This window comes from Camelus bactrianus, chromosome 10 (assembly GCF_048773025.1).
Source record: "Camelus bactrianus isolate YW-2024 breed Bactrian camel chromosome 10, ASM4877302v1, whole genome shotgun sequence".
NCBI classification, from domain to species: domain Eukaryota; kingdom Metazoa; phylum Chordata; class Mammalia; order Artiodactyla; family Camelidae; genus Camelus; species Camelus bactrianus.
This window is the reverse complement of record NC_133548.1, coordinates 58026686-58044775: the sequence shown is the minus strand read 5'-3', so window position 1 is coordinate 58044775 and position 18090 is coordinate 58026686. Positions and strand designations below refer to the sequence as shown.

The 18090-nt window shown below is 33.9% G+C and overlaps 1 protein-coding gene across 13 annotated transcripts in view; it reads left to right on the top strand.

The window, feature by feature from the left end:
* Nucleotides 1-18090, top strand: part of PICALM (phosphatidylinositol binding clathrin assembly protein) — a 94055-nt gene that overhangs the window by 64791 nt on the left and 11174 nt on the right. For 3 of the 13 annotated variants that reach the window (XM_074372803.1, XM_074372804.1, XM_074372799.1), the window contains 8 exons: nt 1979-2059; nt 6041-6148; nt 7795-7926; nt 8022-8052; nt 8230-8329; nt 11197-11220; nt 12767-12826; nt 14343-14447. In XM_074372803.1, coding sequence (XP_074228904.1) covers nt 1979-2059; nt 6041-6148; nt 7795-7926; nt 8022-8052; nt 8230-8329; nt 11197-11220; nt 12767-12826; nt 14343-14447 — 641 coding nt within the window. The remainder of the gene's footprint in view (nt 1-1978; nt 2060-6040; nt 6149-7794; nt 7927-8021; nt 8053-8229; nt 8330-11196; nt 11221-12766; nt 12827-14342; nt 14448-18090) is intronic. The other 10 variants (XM_010973409.3, XM_010973401.3, XM_010973408.3 and 7 more) reach the window with 6 other exon arrangements.

The window sequence follows — 18090 nt, the reverse complement described above, 5'->3', positions numbered from 1 at the left end:
GACTTTTCAAGGAAAGCCTGTAATGAGAGGAATAAACTAGAATGTCACATTCGTAATGTTTCTTAAGTTTAAGGCTTTTGAGTTGGGGCAAGAGGAGGACCAGAAAGCAAAGCAGATTAGTAAAGTTGATGTCCAAGGTGAGTAGGTCCATGTGAAAATTAAAATCGTAGAAGTGGTGGTTTAGAGTTTGCAAAAAAAATGCGAAGAATGTTTGGTCCAGCTCTCGACTCTCAGAGTGGTTAGAGGATATTATTACCATTTTATGGATGCATCCCGAGTCCCAGAAAAGTTAAATGCACCAAGATTGACCCAGCTAGTGGAAGCAAAGCCTGAAGCAGGAGACCAGCAGCTTTGCTCTGCAGTGCTCTTTCCCTTATGGAAGTGCAGGCTTTCGTTTAAACCCTTATCTTCCTCTTTATGAGGGCAAATAATACAAATTAAAGTATAAAGTACACTTAAAAAAAAAACTCATCTGCCAAGTTTTGTCATTAGAAAAAACTTACATTAAGTACTCATTTATCTTTTTTTAATGAAAATGATTGCAAAAGAGGAAATTAAAAACCACTGATAGAACCATTAGGTATTAATGTAGAATAAGGGTCAGCAAACTTTTTCTTAAAAGGTCAGATTATAAGTATCTTTGCCTTGTGAGCCACACAATCTCTATCTCAGCCTCTCAACTTTGACCTTATAGCATGAAAGCAGCCATAGACAAGACACAAACACATGAGCTTGGGTGCGTTCCACTGAAACTTTATTTACAAAGACAAGCAGCTGTGGTTTGTTGATGCCTGTCCTAGAAGATGCTTTTTAATAAGGAGTCTTTCAGTGCAAGTTAAAAGTTCCCAAGAAGTAGAATTGTGTAATAAAAATTCCAGTAGTTTCTTACTCAGAGTAGTAAGACCATGAAAGGACCACCTAAGGTGTGGGCCATTCCTGGAGCTGCATCATCTAATTAGCCACTCGCCAGATGTTGTCATTTAAACTTGATTAATTAAAATTCAGTGTTAAATAAAATTAAAAATTTACTTTCTCAGTTGTACTAGCCACATTTCCATTGTTCGGTGGCACATGTGACTAGTGGCTACCATATTGCATATATGGCTACCACACGCACATAACTGCGTATTGCACAGATTTATAAAACATTTCTGTTACTAGAAAGCTGTGCTGGGTAGTGCTGCTCTAGAATAGTGGTCAGCAAACTTTTCTGGTAAGGAGCCAGATAGTAAAATACTTGAGGCTTTACAGGATGCATAAAATTTCTAAGTCGTTGTCTTTTCTTTTTCCTTTCATTTTTTTTTAAACAAACTTTCAAATGTAAAAACCATTTTTAGCTCATACGGCTGTATAAAAATAGGTCACAGGCTGTAGTTTGCCAACTCCTGTTCTATAAGCTTGAGAACAATCAAGAGAAATCAGAATTAGGTATGTAGATACCCATCAAGCCTTCCAGAGGAGGACCTTGGTCTGATGATGTGATGGTCATTGTACTAGGTAGCTTGTCCTCATTAAAGCTATAAGAAAACTGAAATTTGTAAGTCAAGGAGAATGGGTTGTGGTCCCAGCTATACCATGTTTATGACCTTGTCTATACCTGTTTCCTCATCTGCAAAAGAAGACATTAGAAGACAGGTTAGTCTTCAACTGCTTCACATTTCTTTATCTAAAGAGATGCAGTGTTGGTTATTTTTTTTTAATTTGCCATGGATGTTATATATATATGTTTTATATATACATATAATATATACATATATTGCTCATATTGGAACCTTAAGTGCTTTTCTTAGTAAGTTGTAATTTGTAGAACTCCTGTTTTTTCTTTTGTTTGGTTTTTGTTTGTTTGTTTATCAGTGTTTGTTTTTGGTTTGTTTTTAATTACTCCATTCCACTCTTAACTGTTCCTCCTCACTTTCTCACTTTTCTCTTTTTTCTTTTTTTTCTGTCCTTCCCCTCCCCTCCTTATATGCCTTGTCAGATTCTTTTTGTGGCACTCAAGCTTATGCTAATACTACCCTTATGTGCCATGAGCCTTCTACTGTAGCTGGTTTATTTGGAGGTAGGTAACGATAACTCTAAAATTTATCAATTTATTTATGCAAGGGGGATTTCTTTTTGTTGCTTTCCTTAGAATGAGTTTTTTTTTCATTTGGGAAGAAAAAAAACACTTGCTTTTGAAGAGCAATTTTTTGCCTAATTTTGTTTTCCTTGATTAAACACAGTTGTTTTATGAATAAATGGATGCCTGTCATCTTCCTACTTTAATTCATTCTCTAAACTCTCAAATTTTCAGAAGCACTTACAACATTTTAATATTATAAGTTTATGGAATTTGAAGCTCCATGTATAAATCTTAGTGATGGAATAGTAGATAATTTGACTTGAGCAGTTGTGGCATGGATGTAGGGAGATTACACTGGAAAGAAGTGTGCTTTTCCAGCACTGTGCAAAGGCCATAGAAATGGGAAGCAGTTTTCAAGAAGGTATAATAGCCAATTTTATCTGTGTCTTTCCATATATATTCTAGGCCAGTGCAATAGCAATAAGACCTCAAAATCCAACTGAATTTTTTGTGTATAGGGGTTGTTACCTTGGTTAAGTGGACATTAGCAGTTAGGTTTGGCACAACTGAAGAACTGAGGTTCTTGACTGGCAGTAAGAATTGCACATGCTTAAAAATGTTTAAAAATGGAATTTATGAGGGTATTTGATGGAAGGAATATGTTTGAAATCCATGAATTTGGGTTTGAGTTCCAGTACACTTCTTTTCCTGTGTGACTTTAAGCAAGTACTTAACGTTTCTAAGCCTATGAAAATGGGGATAATAACGTCTTGCAGGATTGTCGTGAGGTTTACATATATGACTGTATAATATCTAGCATGATGCCTGACACAGAATTATCATTAAAACTACTACTATTAAAAACTTTCTTGTGTATGCAGATCATTTCATACTTGGAATATACTTCTTACCTAAATTATTTAATCATCAGAAATAATTTTGAACACTGATTGCTTTTGCAATGCTTTTAGATTTTAAAATTGCCAGGGGCTTTTTATTTTTTTTGATCCAGCATTTGCTGTTCAAAGCTCAAGGGATTCGTAATACTTGAAGAGTCCTGATAAATAGATATAATTATTATAGCTATAATAATAAAAACTAATTTTTTTACCTACTAGTTTATATAAGATGAAATACTCAGGATAAACCAAAAGCCTGGAATGAAAGGGCCTTAAGGCTTGGTTGTGTGACTTAATTATTTAACCTTGGATAAGTTGTTTAATCTTAGTTATCGCATCTGTAAAATGAGGATAATAATGACTGTCTCATAATGTTATGAGGTTTAAATAATATTCTGTTTATAAAACCCTTGCGTAGTGTTTAATAAATAGTAGCAGGGTGTTGTTTTTTTTTCCACACACAAAAATTATAAGGCCTGTTTATTACAGAACTACTACCAAAATTTATTAACAACCTAGCCAATTTTTCTGAAAGGTGTTTGGAATGCCTTTCTGTCCCCAAAGCTTGTTCATCTTGTACCTTTCAGTTAACTTATTATTGTCTTCTTGAGATTTGCCCTGCAGTGCAGTTGGTTTCTAAATGTTAATCTATGAAATGGAGCTGGTCAGTGACAGAGTTTTCACTGGGCCTTGGTGAAATGAGTTAGGTGGTTCAATATAGTGATTATTTTATAAAGTTAATCTTAACTTGGAGAGCCTATTTATCTTTTTTTTGGGAGGGGGGTCCCTAAAATCTCCTCTTTTGAAATGGTGATATTAGTTTTGTACCTTTGCTTTAAGTAACTTTTTAAAATTAAATGTTGACAATCTAATCAACTGTCATAATTTATTAAAATTTTCCCTTTCACTTTTTTGGTCTATTAGGTGGAAGCTTTTAACATTTGAGGTACTAGCTCTAGATTACATTGTATCTTTTCAAACCTTTTATATTTTTAGGCAGTAATATTGTAATTGCACAGATTGGTGCTCCTAGGGACCTCAGGAAATGGCGCCTCTCTTTACAGAAAGTAATGAAATTGTTTTTGTATTATTATAAAGGATAGGCTCATCCCTGATATCAACCAAATTCTAGAAAGAATTTGGGACAAGATACCTGGGACAAAATAGCAGGGAAAAATAGAAATTTGGTATACTGTCCTAGTTGTAAATTATTTTTTCCTGTATTTTCTTAAGTTGAGCGATATCATAGCTAAGATACTGTTTAAGGATGATTTAAAGAAAAATATGTATGCTTCTTACACTGTGGTGGTATAGCATGGGTATATAATTAAGCATGACAGATTTTTGTCTTTCTTGAGTAGATATGTTTATTCTTTTTGTAAGGTGTTATAAGAGGAACTGGTAAGGCCATGGTATATTTCTTAAGCAGCTTGTACAGTTTAAAGTGCTGTCAAATTTATATGTCTCTAGAATTCTAGGAATCTTTTGATGATTGCTCAGATTCATATACTAAATTATTTTATATTTTGATAGTGTTTGTATTCTCATTGTATGGCTAGTGTGTTTGAGTTGAGTATTTTAAAACTTAAGTAATTATGGAATAGGGTCAAACTTCTGCAGTCTTAAAATTTTGTGCCCTATAGCATATTCATATTATGATGTAAAATGCTACTTTTAAAGTAGTATCATTGATGTACACCAGCTTGTGTTGAGTCATTGTTAATAATAAGTCATTGCTTTCTGGTTTCTGTCTCTTTGAGGACCTTCTTGGACTTCTCACCAAATCTTGTCCTACTTTTTACAGTTTTCTTTAAGATCAGTCTTTTTAGTACAGCATCACTGTACTTCTTTATATCCTGGTGGTGTACATTAAGAGTTCAAAGTGAGATTCTTACTGAATGTACTTTAGCAGAAAGTTGGGACGGGAAGAGAGTGAACCTATGTTTAGGGCTCAAAAGTTTACCTTCTTCCTAATGATAAAGTTAATTTCCTAATGCCAGACTTTTTTTATTTTTAACATTCTGACTTTATAGAATTTAGAGATGGAAGAGAATTTAGGAGCATTACAGCCTTCCACAAAGTGAAAGAATTCCTTCATTGTGATCCTTGTTAGACTGTTCTCTCCTTGGATATATACTCAGTGATTGAAAGCTCCCCAAGTCGTGTGACAGCCCTAATAGTTTTAGATGATTTTAATTCTCATCAGCCTCTAGACGTTCAGAACCTCACCTCACAAAAATACAGCCTCACACAATTGAAAATCTTACATGTGTTACCTCAGCCTAGTCTGCTTTCAGCAACATGAGCAGTGTAACATGGACAGGAAAGAATAAGTTTTCCTGTTTATGTTCTGGTGTTTCAGAGTAGCTAGGTGAAGTAGCACATTCGACGGTATAGTTGTCAGTTCCACTTCTGGAAGTAGTTGAAGTTAGAGGGTGTTTGGGAGTTGAAAACGGTCTTTTTTTCTTTCTTTCTTTTATATTTGAAAAACATTTGGACACAAAGGGACACAAGGATTAGTGGGTTGTAACTTTCAGAATTTTTTCACTTCTCAAATGAACTTAAACCATAAAGCTTTTGGTTAACCGTTGAAGGAAGAAGGGAGAAATAGAGAAGGTGAGTAAGTAGAGGGAGAAAGTCTCTTGGGGTTACTCAGTAGATTCTTTTTTTTTTTTTTTTTTAAGCACCATAAAACACTTACTACCAAGTGATCCCTTAAATTAAATTTTGACTTCATGCAAAATCCTAGAATTTTAGATGTGTTTAGTTTTTTAAAGATGATCAGCATACAAAATTAAGGTAAAAAATAAGCAAAGATTTTATTTCTGTAATGAAACAAACTAGTAGTTCAACTTCACTAACTCTTTTGTTAGTTGTATTTGTCAATGGGATGATTTTATTTTGAAAAATGTAATTACCACAATAAGATGTAGTGTAGGAAATATTTTGCTTGAAGGGTTGGCTTTGTTTTTTGTTGTGGGAATTTACTGCTTTTTCCATTCTATTGTCATCATTATTAAAGAACTATAAATGTTGAATATTAAAGAATTGAGCTTTTTTCCATTTTGGTTTTTCTTAGGATTTACTCCTTCTCCAGTTGCACAGCCACATCCTTCAGCTGGCCTTAACGTTGACTTTGAATCTGTGTTTGGAAATAAATCTACCAACGTTATTGTAGATTCTGGGGGTAAGAAAAAAATGCTTTATTAACATTACTATACTGTTCTTATTTAGAGTCTGTATAAGGCCAGATAGTGGTCCTTTTAACATGTGTAAATAGATGAAATTAGGGTAGCCAAAAAAGTGATCCTTCCCCCAACCACTGGATGAAAAACTTCAAGGGGCTATTAATCTTTGCTCTTTTCTTAGTGGCAATTTTGAATCTGAGAAGATTTTGTTTTTCTCAGAGCTATTAAATAGGAGAGAAAAAAAGAGATTTTGCTAGTCACTTGTTGTAGAATGTTTTACCTTTTAGTATTACAATTTTTACCTTTACTGAAATGAAATTGGCTTTTTTTTTAAACTAGGAGAATATGACCTGTGGTACCTTGATTTGTTGAGATAGTTCATGTAGTAAACAGCTAGAATATGTTAAATATCAGAGCTGTGGTGCAGTGGCTTTTTATTGTTTTAAGGATGATTTTTATAGTATGCTTGTTCATTTGTCTTAAAAGAACTTTATGAATCTGTAGAGCCAGGTTTCCATTTAATATCTTGTTAATTTGAAGTTTGTAAAGATTAAGAGTTCCTATGAAGTTGGTACTAAATTATGTTCTTAATCATAGAGTGATAAGTATAGTAATTAAATTCAAGCCATTTAAAGAAATATACTGAGGTATTCTTAGTTTTCTAATATATAGTTGATTATTATCCCAAAGGTAAGAAACAAACTTATAAAGAATATGCATCAACTAAGTATTTATTTTTTTTCTGTGCCCTAGTAGGTTTATATTTTTTGATGCATTTGATTTTTTCCTCTTGAGTTTGTCTTGCTGGGAAAAAGGAAGAGGGAAATAGAAAGCAATTGTTCATATTTTATAAACCACCATTTTTGGTGACTTGCTTTTTCAAATTCTGTAGTATTCCTAGGTTGTGCTATTGAGTTCGTTGGTGGTTTGGTTGATTGGGTTTGTTTTGCCTTCTACCTTTTGGTAAAGAAGGAACCTGAAGGGATTTGATTTGATTTGATTTGATTTTTAAGCAGTGTCCTAGTTTACTAGATGGTTTTATGCAATTGGAGTGTAGTTTAGCTACTTCTTAGGTATAATTTAGGCTAGCTATTTTTAGAAGAAAAGAGGTAATCTGATGGTTCATTTTCACTTGCTTCTAATATATTGTTTTATATATACTTTACATTCTCCACTTTGAAGAGTATAAAAAGATTTATAAAATACTATTTCTTAAAAGAAACTTTTTTCCCAAGATTTCCAAAAAATACAGAGATGTATTTTTACATACATTGCTTCAAGTATAAGTGAGTCTTCAGCAGATTTTATCAGCTGAGAGGGAGAATTAATTCCATTCCCTTCTCTTTCACAATTGTGGAATGAGAATAGTTTACTTGAATGCTTCTTTCATCCTCTTTAACCTTAATATAATTTTGTAATGACATAAGATAAATGATTTCTTCCAAAGCACATACAGCCTTCTCAGTTGGTTTACTTTGAAATGGTCTTTTTCTCCTTTTTCTACTTAAGAGCATTTATTAGTACCCATTTTCTTGGAGGACTTTTCCAATAAACAAACAAAGAGAAAGGACAGATACCTCCTTTAGAAAGCTTAGCACCATAAAAGTTCCTTACAAATCCTATTTCGTCTGTTTGTAACTTTAAGGCTTTGATGAACTAGGTGGACTTCTAAAACCAACAGTGGCCTCTCAGAACCAGAGTCTTCCTGTTGCCAAACTCCCTCCCAACAAGTTAGTATCTGATGACTTGGATTCATCCTTAGCCAACCTTGTGGGCAGTGAGTATTCTTTGGATCCTTTAATCTTCTTTACAATAAGTTGTTTTATAAAAATGAATCTAGTTTTAAAATGCTTTCCTTTTCTCCTGTCTCAGATCTTGGCATTGGAAATGGAACCACTAAGAAGTGAGTGTTTTATTTTGTGTTCTTCCCCGTGTGCTGTTGAGAGGTTGATTTGGCTTTCACCTGCAGAGCATATGTAGGATGTCGTCTGCATCTTAAACGCTTTGTTCAATCTAAATACATAGTAAAGAATCTTTATAATTGCAGACATTTAATGTTCTCACTTATATTTATTTAAAGTGATGTAAATTGGAGTCAGCCAGGTGAAAAGAAGCTAACTGGAGGATCTAACTGGCAACCAAAGGTTGCACCAACAACTGCTTGGAATGCTGCAACAATGGTGAGTCAGAAGAGCTCATGATGTATACTAACATGAATAATTTATGTAAATGTGTAACATGAAAATGGTTTTAAAGTAGTGAGAGGCATAAGTGGAAAGATTGTTACCAAGTTTGCAAAATATAAATAATTTGTGTTTCTTTTAAAGGAAGCTTAGTTGGCTATATTTGCCAGGTACATTTTAGTAGCTAACATTTATTTAAAGGTTACTTTGTGCCAGGCATCATTCTAACAAATATGTGGTTTTGTTTTATATAATCCTCAACTTAACCTAACATGGTAGTAACTATTATTATCCTAATATTACAGATGAGGAAATGGAAACACAGGGTTATTAAGTAAAAGCCCAGATCACAGAAATTGGGGTGGGTTTTTAGAACCCAGGCAGGCTTACCTCAGAGCTTATATTCTTAATCACTGTTTTTCTCTGCTGGTTTGAAATCTATTATTTATTTATCTAGAATATAGTCTTTAATTATTTTCTGATCTCACCAGTGGTAAAGAAACTATGCTTGCTTGGCTTTTGTTAATATTTTCATATAATTTATATAGTTAATTCTCCTTATTTGCTGCAGTTAGGTCCTTAAAGTCACCCTAACACTGAACCATTGCTAGGTTCATACACATGCATGCACATTTCTCCCCCCCTGACAATGGCTCAGTGTTCACTAATTCAGTGTTCTGGTGACTTTAAGAACATGAGTGCAGCAAATAAGGCAGACCAGTTCTGTGTGTGTGTGTGTGTGTGGGTGCGTGTGTATGAATGCACTCACATATCTCACATAGGTTATAATCTTAAATACTAAAAAAGAAACTCATTCTAGTAGATTGTGTGTGTGTGTGTATTTAAACTTTTACGAAAGAGAAAATGAGGTTCAGAAGTGTTAGGTGACCTTGCCTGAGCTGCCCCACTAAAGGATGCCTGAGTTGAGATGCTGGCCCTATCCATCTGGCCCCAGAGCCAGAGCTTCTTGCAGTATGCTGCACTGTTCCCTACTTTCTCCATCCTCTGATATCTTCATGTCAGAGCTGAAATAAGGCAGGGCTCCACCTTGTTTGACCTCAGCTGGGAATAAGTGCATTGGATGACAAATTTTTCACTATACTGCATACGTCTATGGATGATCTCAAAAGCAGCACAAGTATAGATTTTAGGATTACAAGTAAATTTTAGTGAGTAGCAGATTTGCAAATACAGAATTCACGAATAATGAAAGTTAATTATATACGATAATTAATGAGTTAGTATCTAGTACTGAAGAAGTTCTAATGGTTTTAATTACTATAAGATGTGGTTGTCCCAGAGTAGCTTTGTGGCAGTGCCCCTGTCCTTGGTCAGCTGCTGTTTTACCAATCCTATAAATCTCCCTGGGTCAGAGAAATCCAGTTTCTTCTTGTAGGAAAATTTGAAAGATGCCTTCTTGCAACAGTGTACTATAAGCAGCATTTTGATTACAAGTTACTTCCTGTTGTTAGAGACCCCCATTATCCTTGTTATGCCACTTTTTGTTATTAAATCTCTTCCAGAGCACTGTGCTGTGCTGTTTTGCTATTTTCCTTGGATTAATCATGTGTCAAGATTAATAGGGCTGAGCTAAAAAGAATGTGCTATTAAAATTTTGCAATACATTAGCTTAAGAGTTTCATTAGTTTCAGTCTTCATTAATAGAAAATAATAATGAAATATAGCCAGGTTTTTAAGACAGTACTTTTTCTCTGTTCTGGTAATGGTCACTACCATCACCAGTATTTAAACCCTGCATTTAAATAGTTTAGGTTTTTACACACACACGTACATACATACTATCTTGAGTCTGTAAATAGTGCATTCTTGGGGGAGTTTGAGCAGGTATTGTCCCAGTTGTAAGGATAAAGTTGTGATTTTTTTTTTCAAGTCCAGAGCAACTAGAAAGCAGATTTAAATTGAAACCCATCCCTTCTGACTCTGAATCCAGTGTTTTTCCCGCTTTAACACACCTCTCTGACTAGGAATGGCAGGAGGTTTGGTTAGTGGACTTTAGAGCCTAGGTATGAATTATACATTGATAATACATGAGGAATGATATAAATCCAAGTGATGATATGAAAATACAATGAATATTTTCTAATTTTCTATTAAATTAGTGTTAACTTACATGAAATATGAAATATTAGAAGTTTGTGGATAGCACTTGATTTAAGATTGACAACTGGAATGTAATAGGCATCTAAATTTGTTGGTAAGAAGCAATATGTATGGTGCTGTGTTGTATATGGTAATGTGTATCATCTCTTAAGGATTTTGTTAAAACATTTGTATGTATGTGTTTTACAGAGGTTCTTTTTAGTGACTAACATTTAGGGCTGGTGATGTGATTCATTATTTAGATAAACTGCTGCTTATGACATTTCTTTACATTTCTAACCATTTTATTAATCCTTAAACACTGTCAAGGTTTTAAGATATTTTTAAAATTTAAAACAAATTCACTGGTGTAAAATATACAATGATGTTATACTACCAACTCTTTTCATTACTGCTTGCATTTTTTTCTGTGGTAGACATTATACAGTGCAACTATGTTTATAGGATGCACTGCATTTTGCACTGTTGATGCTACTGATAGATTTTATGTTTTATTGACACTTGTAATCAGTAAACTATTATGTAAATAAGGTGATGATGCCAAAGACTAAATTCCCCTTGTCAACCTTGATAGTGTTTTTGTATAGATGTTCTTCCATTAGATACTGGAAATACAAGGAATTTTAGATAGTTAATAAATGTACATGTGAACTAAAATGCTCTCTATGTATTTTCTGTTGTGTAAGTACTTGTTCTAATCCAGTGTTATTGCATTATGTAATTGTTCTCCCTGGGAAAAACAGAATGGCATGCATTTTCCACAATACGTAAGTGACCAAAAACTAGCCTTTTTTGCAATAAATTAGCATGCTATTAACCACTGCTGTAGCAGAATCTCATAACCTTCCAGCTATTACTTGTTTTCACATTCAGATTTTCAATGTGTCAAAAATTCTTCTTAGCATCTACTGATTTCATGGGTGTGTTGCAGAATTGATTCTGATGGTGGCATGGGAAATACAAATTTTTTTTCTTGCTTAATATTCTGCCATTTGCTGCCAGATGGCTGGGTGTCTGTGTCTGTGCTGCCACTATGCACTTGATGACTTCTGAATGAAGGGAAATAAATGTTGATTGTGGTAATGTTGAAAATAACAATTGCATGAAATCTTACAGGCTTCTGCTGTACTTGGCAGTTTGTCTACTGCTGTCTCAGCTCTTGGTTTTTAAGTAGGGAGAGACCAATAAGTCCTACATGCTCACCCAAATACTAAACCTTTAACTATTCACTTTAGTTATGCTTCATTTAACTTCTTCATGTGTATGTTCAAATTGCCATATAATTTTTTTTATATAATTTAGCAGTGTTATTGGTCTTTCACCTGTATTCAGTTTCAGTTTTTATTATAACACACATAGGGAATGTTGTTAAGACAGCAAATATATCTAAAATGATTCTGTGCTGAGATTGTATATTTTAAAGCATTGAGTTAAAATGGGAGGAGTAGGGGCCCTTAAACATCTTAGTGGTAGATGGCTCTTTTAGACATTAAAGCATAAATGGACTTAAAAATGCATTGCTCCTCTGAATTGGTGCATTACAGAAGGTAGTTTAAATAATTTATGGAATAAGTTAGAGGGAATGCTAATATACATACTCTATGTAAGTACCTGTACTTCTTAGAAATAGTCATATTCCATAGTGGTTTGAAATCTTTGGGATTCTTTGAAAAGAGTGAATGAGGTCCATAGAAACTGATTTTTGGAAGATCAAATTATTAATTGATTTGAGATCTTTAAATTTTTTTCTTTTCTCAAAAAATGATGAGGTACCTGGGCAGGGAGGGTATATAGCTCAATGGTAGAGTGCCTGCTTAGATGCACGAGGTCCTGGGTTTGCTCCCTAGTACCTCCATTAAATAAGTAAATAAAAATAAACCTAATTGTCTCCCCCCAAAAAAACAACAAAAAAATTTTTTTCAGTGAAGTACCTAGGAAAACATTTAGTAATACTGCTTTTTCTGGGCATACTTTTTTTTTTATGATAGTGATAGACTTTAAATTTTGGAACTTTGAATATTTTTTAAAATCAATATTTTTAAAGCTGTAAAAGCATCTTGAAATCTTAGATCGCTGTTGTATCTAAGTTTAAATGGTATTTTTTCTTTCTAATAATTCTGCTTTTGTGCTAACTTGAAGACACTTTATTTCATTGAGCTTTAATTGACACAATTATTAATGATCACAAATGTCACATTTAATCACAGCTGTCTTAGCAATTCTTTCTAGTGGAACTACAGCTATTAATTCCTTGAACTCGGTTGACATACGTGAGTTATACTTCCTTGTTTATTTTTTCTTTCACCATGTCAGGCGCCCCCTGTAATGGCCTATCCTGCTACTACACCAACAGGCATGATAGGATATGGAATCGTAAGTATTTTTTCCCAACACAGGTTTTTGAAACTATGTTGATTCACATTTAACATCCATTTATTTACAGATGTAACTGAGAAAAGAACTTAGTGCCATATACCGTTAAGTGTCTAACGCAGAACCTTGTACCATAGTATTGGTTTCATAAGTATTTCTAGAACAGTCTTTATACAACAGATATTATTTTTAACTAATACTATTTATTAATGTTCACTGTACTACTTGGCTCCTTTTTCCCTTACAATTTTGCTAGGCGTTTTATATTTCATTAAGAACTCACTTAAACATTCATGTCTTCGTTGCTGTGACCTTACATTAATACCATTGAGGTCTCACAACCTTAATATTATGGGGAGGGGTGGGGGTTAACATTCCTTGAATTGTGTAGGGGGTAAATTTAGTCTAGTAAAGGCCAAAGATATTTTCCTATGACATGATTGGTATATCACAGAAACAATTCTTTAACCTTTAAGCTGCCCACAGCCCACATACTAGACTGCCCTTACTCTCCCAACTCTCTTAATATATAGACTCAGTAGATATGAAATGATAGTATTGGCTTCAGCCCACTGTAGATTTTGAGGGACTGTTGCTTGTAGGAGGAAGCGTCATCCGTTGGTATTGCTACTGTGGCTGCTTGTGCTACGTCTTTATTTACATCATTAATGGAGGTAGCTCTTTTCTGCATATGAAGAAGTTTTACAGTTTTTGGATTCCCAGTCATTACAGAAAAAAGGAGTCTGCACAAAACTCATAAAGTTAAAATGAATCTCTCCTTGCAAATAGTAGTCTACTTAAAAGATTAAATAGAGCTTATAGAAAGATAAGGTTTTAGAATATTGCATTTTAACCAGACTAATATGGTGGTCTGTGTGTAGTCTGTTTTGTCACTTACTATATTAATTTTATGGAGTGGTACTTTTTAAAGAAAGAGAGGGTTGGTTGAGATTTATTTTCGATTATTCAAAAGTGAACTAATCTCTTTGTGTGTAATTTAAACTTCTTGGTTTTCCCTAAAAATGTTGGAAATAAAATGAAAGAACCATAGAGAGTAAATTTCTTTAAAGAGTCAGCTGTTTTCACTTGTGCTCACTTGCAGAATGAAGTAGAAACTTAATTTGACATACAAAGGCAGTTTACTTTGAAATGTATTCTCCATTTTATAGTTTCAGGTTTCCCTCTGTCTAAAACTGGCAAATTTGGAAATTTTTTGGTCTAAATTCTTTTTTGTTTACTGTAGTAAGATTTGATTTTGCAACTCATATAGAAAAAGTTAGGCTTTTTTGCAAACTTTAAAAAGTGAGCACATAAAAGACTTCCCATACCAAAAACTACTCTTAAAAATATGTATCTGTCAGTCTTGTATACATTTACAGGAATTTCCCCTTTGAATTAATGCAAAAATACTAGTACTGTTCATCCCTGTTACCCATCTTGTTTACCTATAATAAAGAAAATGTGAGTCGACATCCTTTAACTTGATATATATGTGTTTTTTGTTTTGTTTTTTAAGCCTCCTCAAATGGGAAGTGTACCTGTCATGACACAACCAACCTTAATATATAGCCAGCCTGTCATGAGACCACCAAACCCTTTTGGCCCTGTATCAGGAGCACAGGTACTAATTAACGTGCTACATGTTAACTGTTTTAATAAAGCTTGATGTGAAAGGAATATAATACTAAAAAATCCTTTTATACAACTTGAGAAGCAGTTTATTAGCATTTTTTTCCCATCATGGTGGATATCATTTACTTCATGTATGTTTCTCATCTAAAATTTTTTAAGAATATTGATTATTTGGAAGGGAAGGATAAACAGGTTACAAGTATTAAAGTTGGAAAATTCTTGATAATTTATAGTTCGTGGGTCCAGAGGATGGTTTTTCTGAGGTTATGGAACCTTCTTTCTATAATTCTGACATGCTTTCCTTTGTAGACCTTAGAACTCAGAACTCAGTGCCTTGGCTTAAATGGTACTGTAATAAAAGTGTTGCCTTTGAGATGTTTGTGGAACCTGACAAGTCTTCAAAAGTTGTGAATGATATTTTTTCATTAGATAACTTCCTGCCACTAAAGATTGTATTTAAATACAAACCCCTCAAAAGGGCAAAAAAACTTGAAATGCCATGCTGACCTAATTGCTTCACAGGAAAGACTTTCCGCTTCAGATGTTTCTAAGGTTTTCTTCCAGTTCAGGCAGATTCACCCTAAATAATCACTCTTTTTTTTTTTTCATCTCATGATCGTTAGAATTAGGGGAATCTGAATTTTTTTTTTTTAAAGAAGCTTCTCCCCATTTTGGTTAGGAGAGGAAATAATGGAATTTCTGTTATTTACTTCTCTGGTGGCATACTGTGGGATGAGAACCTTGTAAAGTGGTAAGATGGCTTATCCTTCTATGTCTGTGTCTCTACTTGTATCATTTAACAGTTAGAAATAATGACATGCAGTTGTTAAAGTAAGCCTCCATTTCTTACATTGCTTCCGATGCCGACTGATTGGTTTCTTTATGTGTTTAATGCTATTTGAAAACATTCATGTGAGCATTTAGTAATGGACTTGTTATTCCTTTTCCACTTGAATGCATGCAGTATTACACTTGCCAGTGCATATAGTGTTCCATTGCCAAAATTAGTTTGTATTGATCCAGTTGAACCTAGTCTATATGAATCATGTAGACCAGTGAGACACCGTTCATTTTTCAGCCTTTTTGAGGATTGAACTCATTTAATAAATTGGCATCTCAGGGAGTGCCAGTAACTGGGAGTGGGTAGTGAATTTAATTCTGATTAAGAGATAAAATTCCTGTTCTTTGAAGTTCATGTGTTTTCCCAGATGCCTCTTTTTCTCCCCCCTTGTTCATAAAGTGACCTTTTCTTCCTGTTCCTTAATTGGTTAAGTGTTTACAGTGAAGACAGCTGGGAGTTGAGGAAACTGGTACAGTTGTTACTTTTTTATGCATTTGTTTTTATAAGTTGTATTACAGGTATTTATTTATAGTTTTATTTCTCCTCTTTTACCAGCAGTAGTTCTGAATACTGGCATAACTTGATAAACATATTTTGATAATCCTTTGGAAGATGTTGATTTCATCCTCTAACTTTTGATGTAGATGTTTTCTTTAGTTTATATGTCTTCCTGATGTTCTTTAGTTTTTTCTTTGTTATTCATATTTTTAACTTCAGATACATGTTGTTTATTTTTAAAAATTACTTTGGTTTTATGCTGTAAGAGACCAAGCAGTAGGAACTTAAATGTACTCAGAAATAAAAGCTATATTTTAGGGCTGCAAATTTACCAGGAACCAGTGACTACAGAAGTTTTTTCCGTGATGTATGGCTGAACCTTGTACCTAGTCCGGGTCTTGTCTTGCAAGCTCCTGTCTCAGAAACAGAAGATACAGTTACCTTAAGCTTGAATGCTGCCTGACAGTTTCTAAGCATTTTCACATAGATTATTTCACCTTATTCTCAAAATAATTTTTAAAGTAGATGCGCCTACTAATATCCTGGTTTATAGATAATGAAAATTGAGACTTGGAAATGTTCTTCAACTTAGTGGTGAAATGCAACTTAGCTGCAGAAATCTTTGATTCCTGGCCAGTGCTCATTCGTGACACACTGCCTCTCTGCTGATGAGACTCAGCCTGAATGGCCACTGTAGTACTACTGTCTTCCTTTTGTCAGCAGTGAACCACTCTGCTAAGTCCTTGGTTTCCAATATATTGGATTATAAACTACATGTACATATTCAAGGTATAACTACTGTGGTTGTCAAGAGCGTCCTCTAGTTCTGGATAATACTTTTAACCTTGAAACATTTTATATGAGGGGTGTTTTTTAATACCGTAAACAAAACTTAGTAAAAAATCTCCCTTTAAAAAAATTACTGGTCCCCAGCCTCTGTTCTTAACACAGGTTTTATATCCTGTTGTCTTTTTAAATCCATGTAACTTTCAGTGAAACACCAAAAAGGTATAAGAATTTCCATGTGTGTGAAATGAAACAGTGACAGAAATACCCTTTTCTAATTACTATATTCCAGAAGAGAAGAGAATGAGAGTATTAGGGTAATACGTTTATATTGAGAAATCAAATTTGCAGCAAGTACTTAATTCTACTATTATTGATTGAGAAAAGCATATGAAGGAAGCAAATTGATAACTAGGAAAAGAAAATCAGGTGGCAGTGAAGTGACTCAGAGGTTTTTGTCTCCACCTTACACAGCTCTTTGAATCAGTTGAAAGTGAGAATCTTAAATCTTTTAATATTACTTTTAATTCCTTTTCCCCCTTTGTTTTCCATAGGTCTTGTCACAAAGTCCCACTAATTGTTCTTCTGTTACTATTAGTTCCACCCTTTCCTTCTTCTAGACTGGAACCTTTCTTGTCTTTCTAATTTAACCTATTATGTAGATATTTGAGTAAACTTCTGTAGGCAGTTGTTTGTGGCACCTTAGCAGCATACATAAAAATCTAAGGAGGTGAATCTAAATATAACTGAACATGTAAGGCATTCCCTCAACTTTCTGTCTTAAAAATAAACTGCCTCGCAAAGTCTCCCTCTTTAAAAGAATAATAATGAGTAAACAGAATATTCAGGTTCTTCAGTTCCCATGTCTCTACAATTCTCAGTAAATATCCAGTATTCTGCTGCTGTTTGTCTTTTCCAGAACGCCTTTGTCTGTCATTAAGTAGATTTACTCTTTATTCATTCTTAGTCATTGCTTGTCCCTTTTCAGTTCTTCTGAGATCTGAAGTTCTTTTCCTTATTCTGCATTCTTTTTCTTTATAGAACTTACCACATCCTGACACCTGTTGGTCTGTCTGTCTGTCTGTCTCAATCCATTCATCCATCCATCCATTCAGTCTAGTGATAGACTCCCAGACCAGATTGTAACCCTCACAGAGGCAGGCTTTTATGTGGCTTGTTTACTTCTGTGTTCATGGTTCCTAAAACAGTACCTGACTCAATAATTTGATTTGGTTGAAAACTTAACTTTTCCATTGTGTAGCTTACTATTCCTCATTGATCTCTTTTTACTTACTTATAACCATTGTAATAATTTATAGCAGTGTTCGGAATTGATTTAATTTGTTGGCTGATAGTTACGGTAAGCTAAAATATTAGATGACCATCACCTGAGGAATGAAGATGCCTTTAATTTCATGATTGAATAGTTTAATAATTGAAAATTAAACTATTTATCTTTGAAGTAAGAAATATTTTATCATGCTTCAGTTTTTAATGATTATTAGCT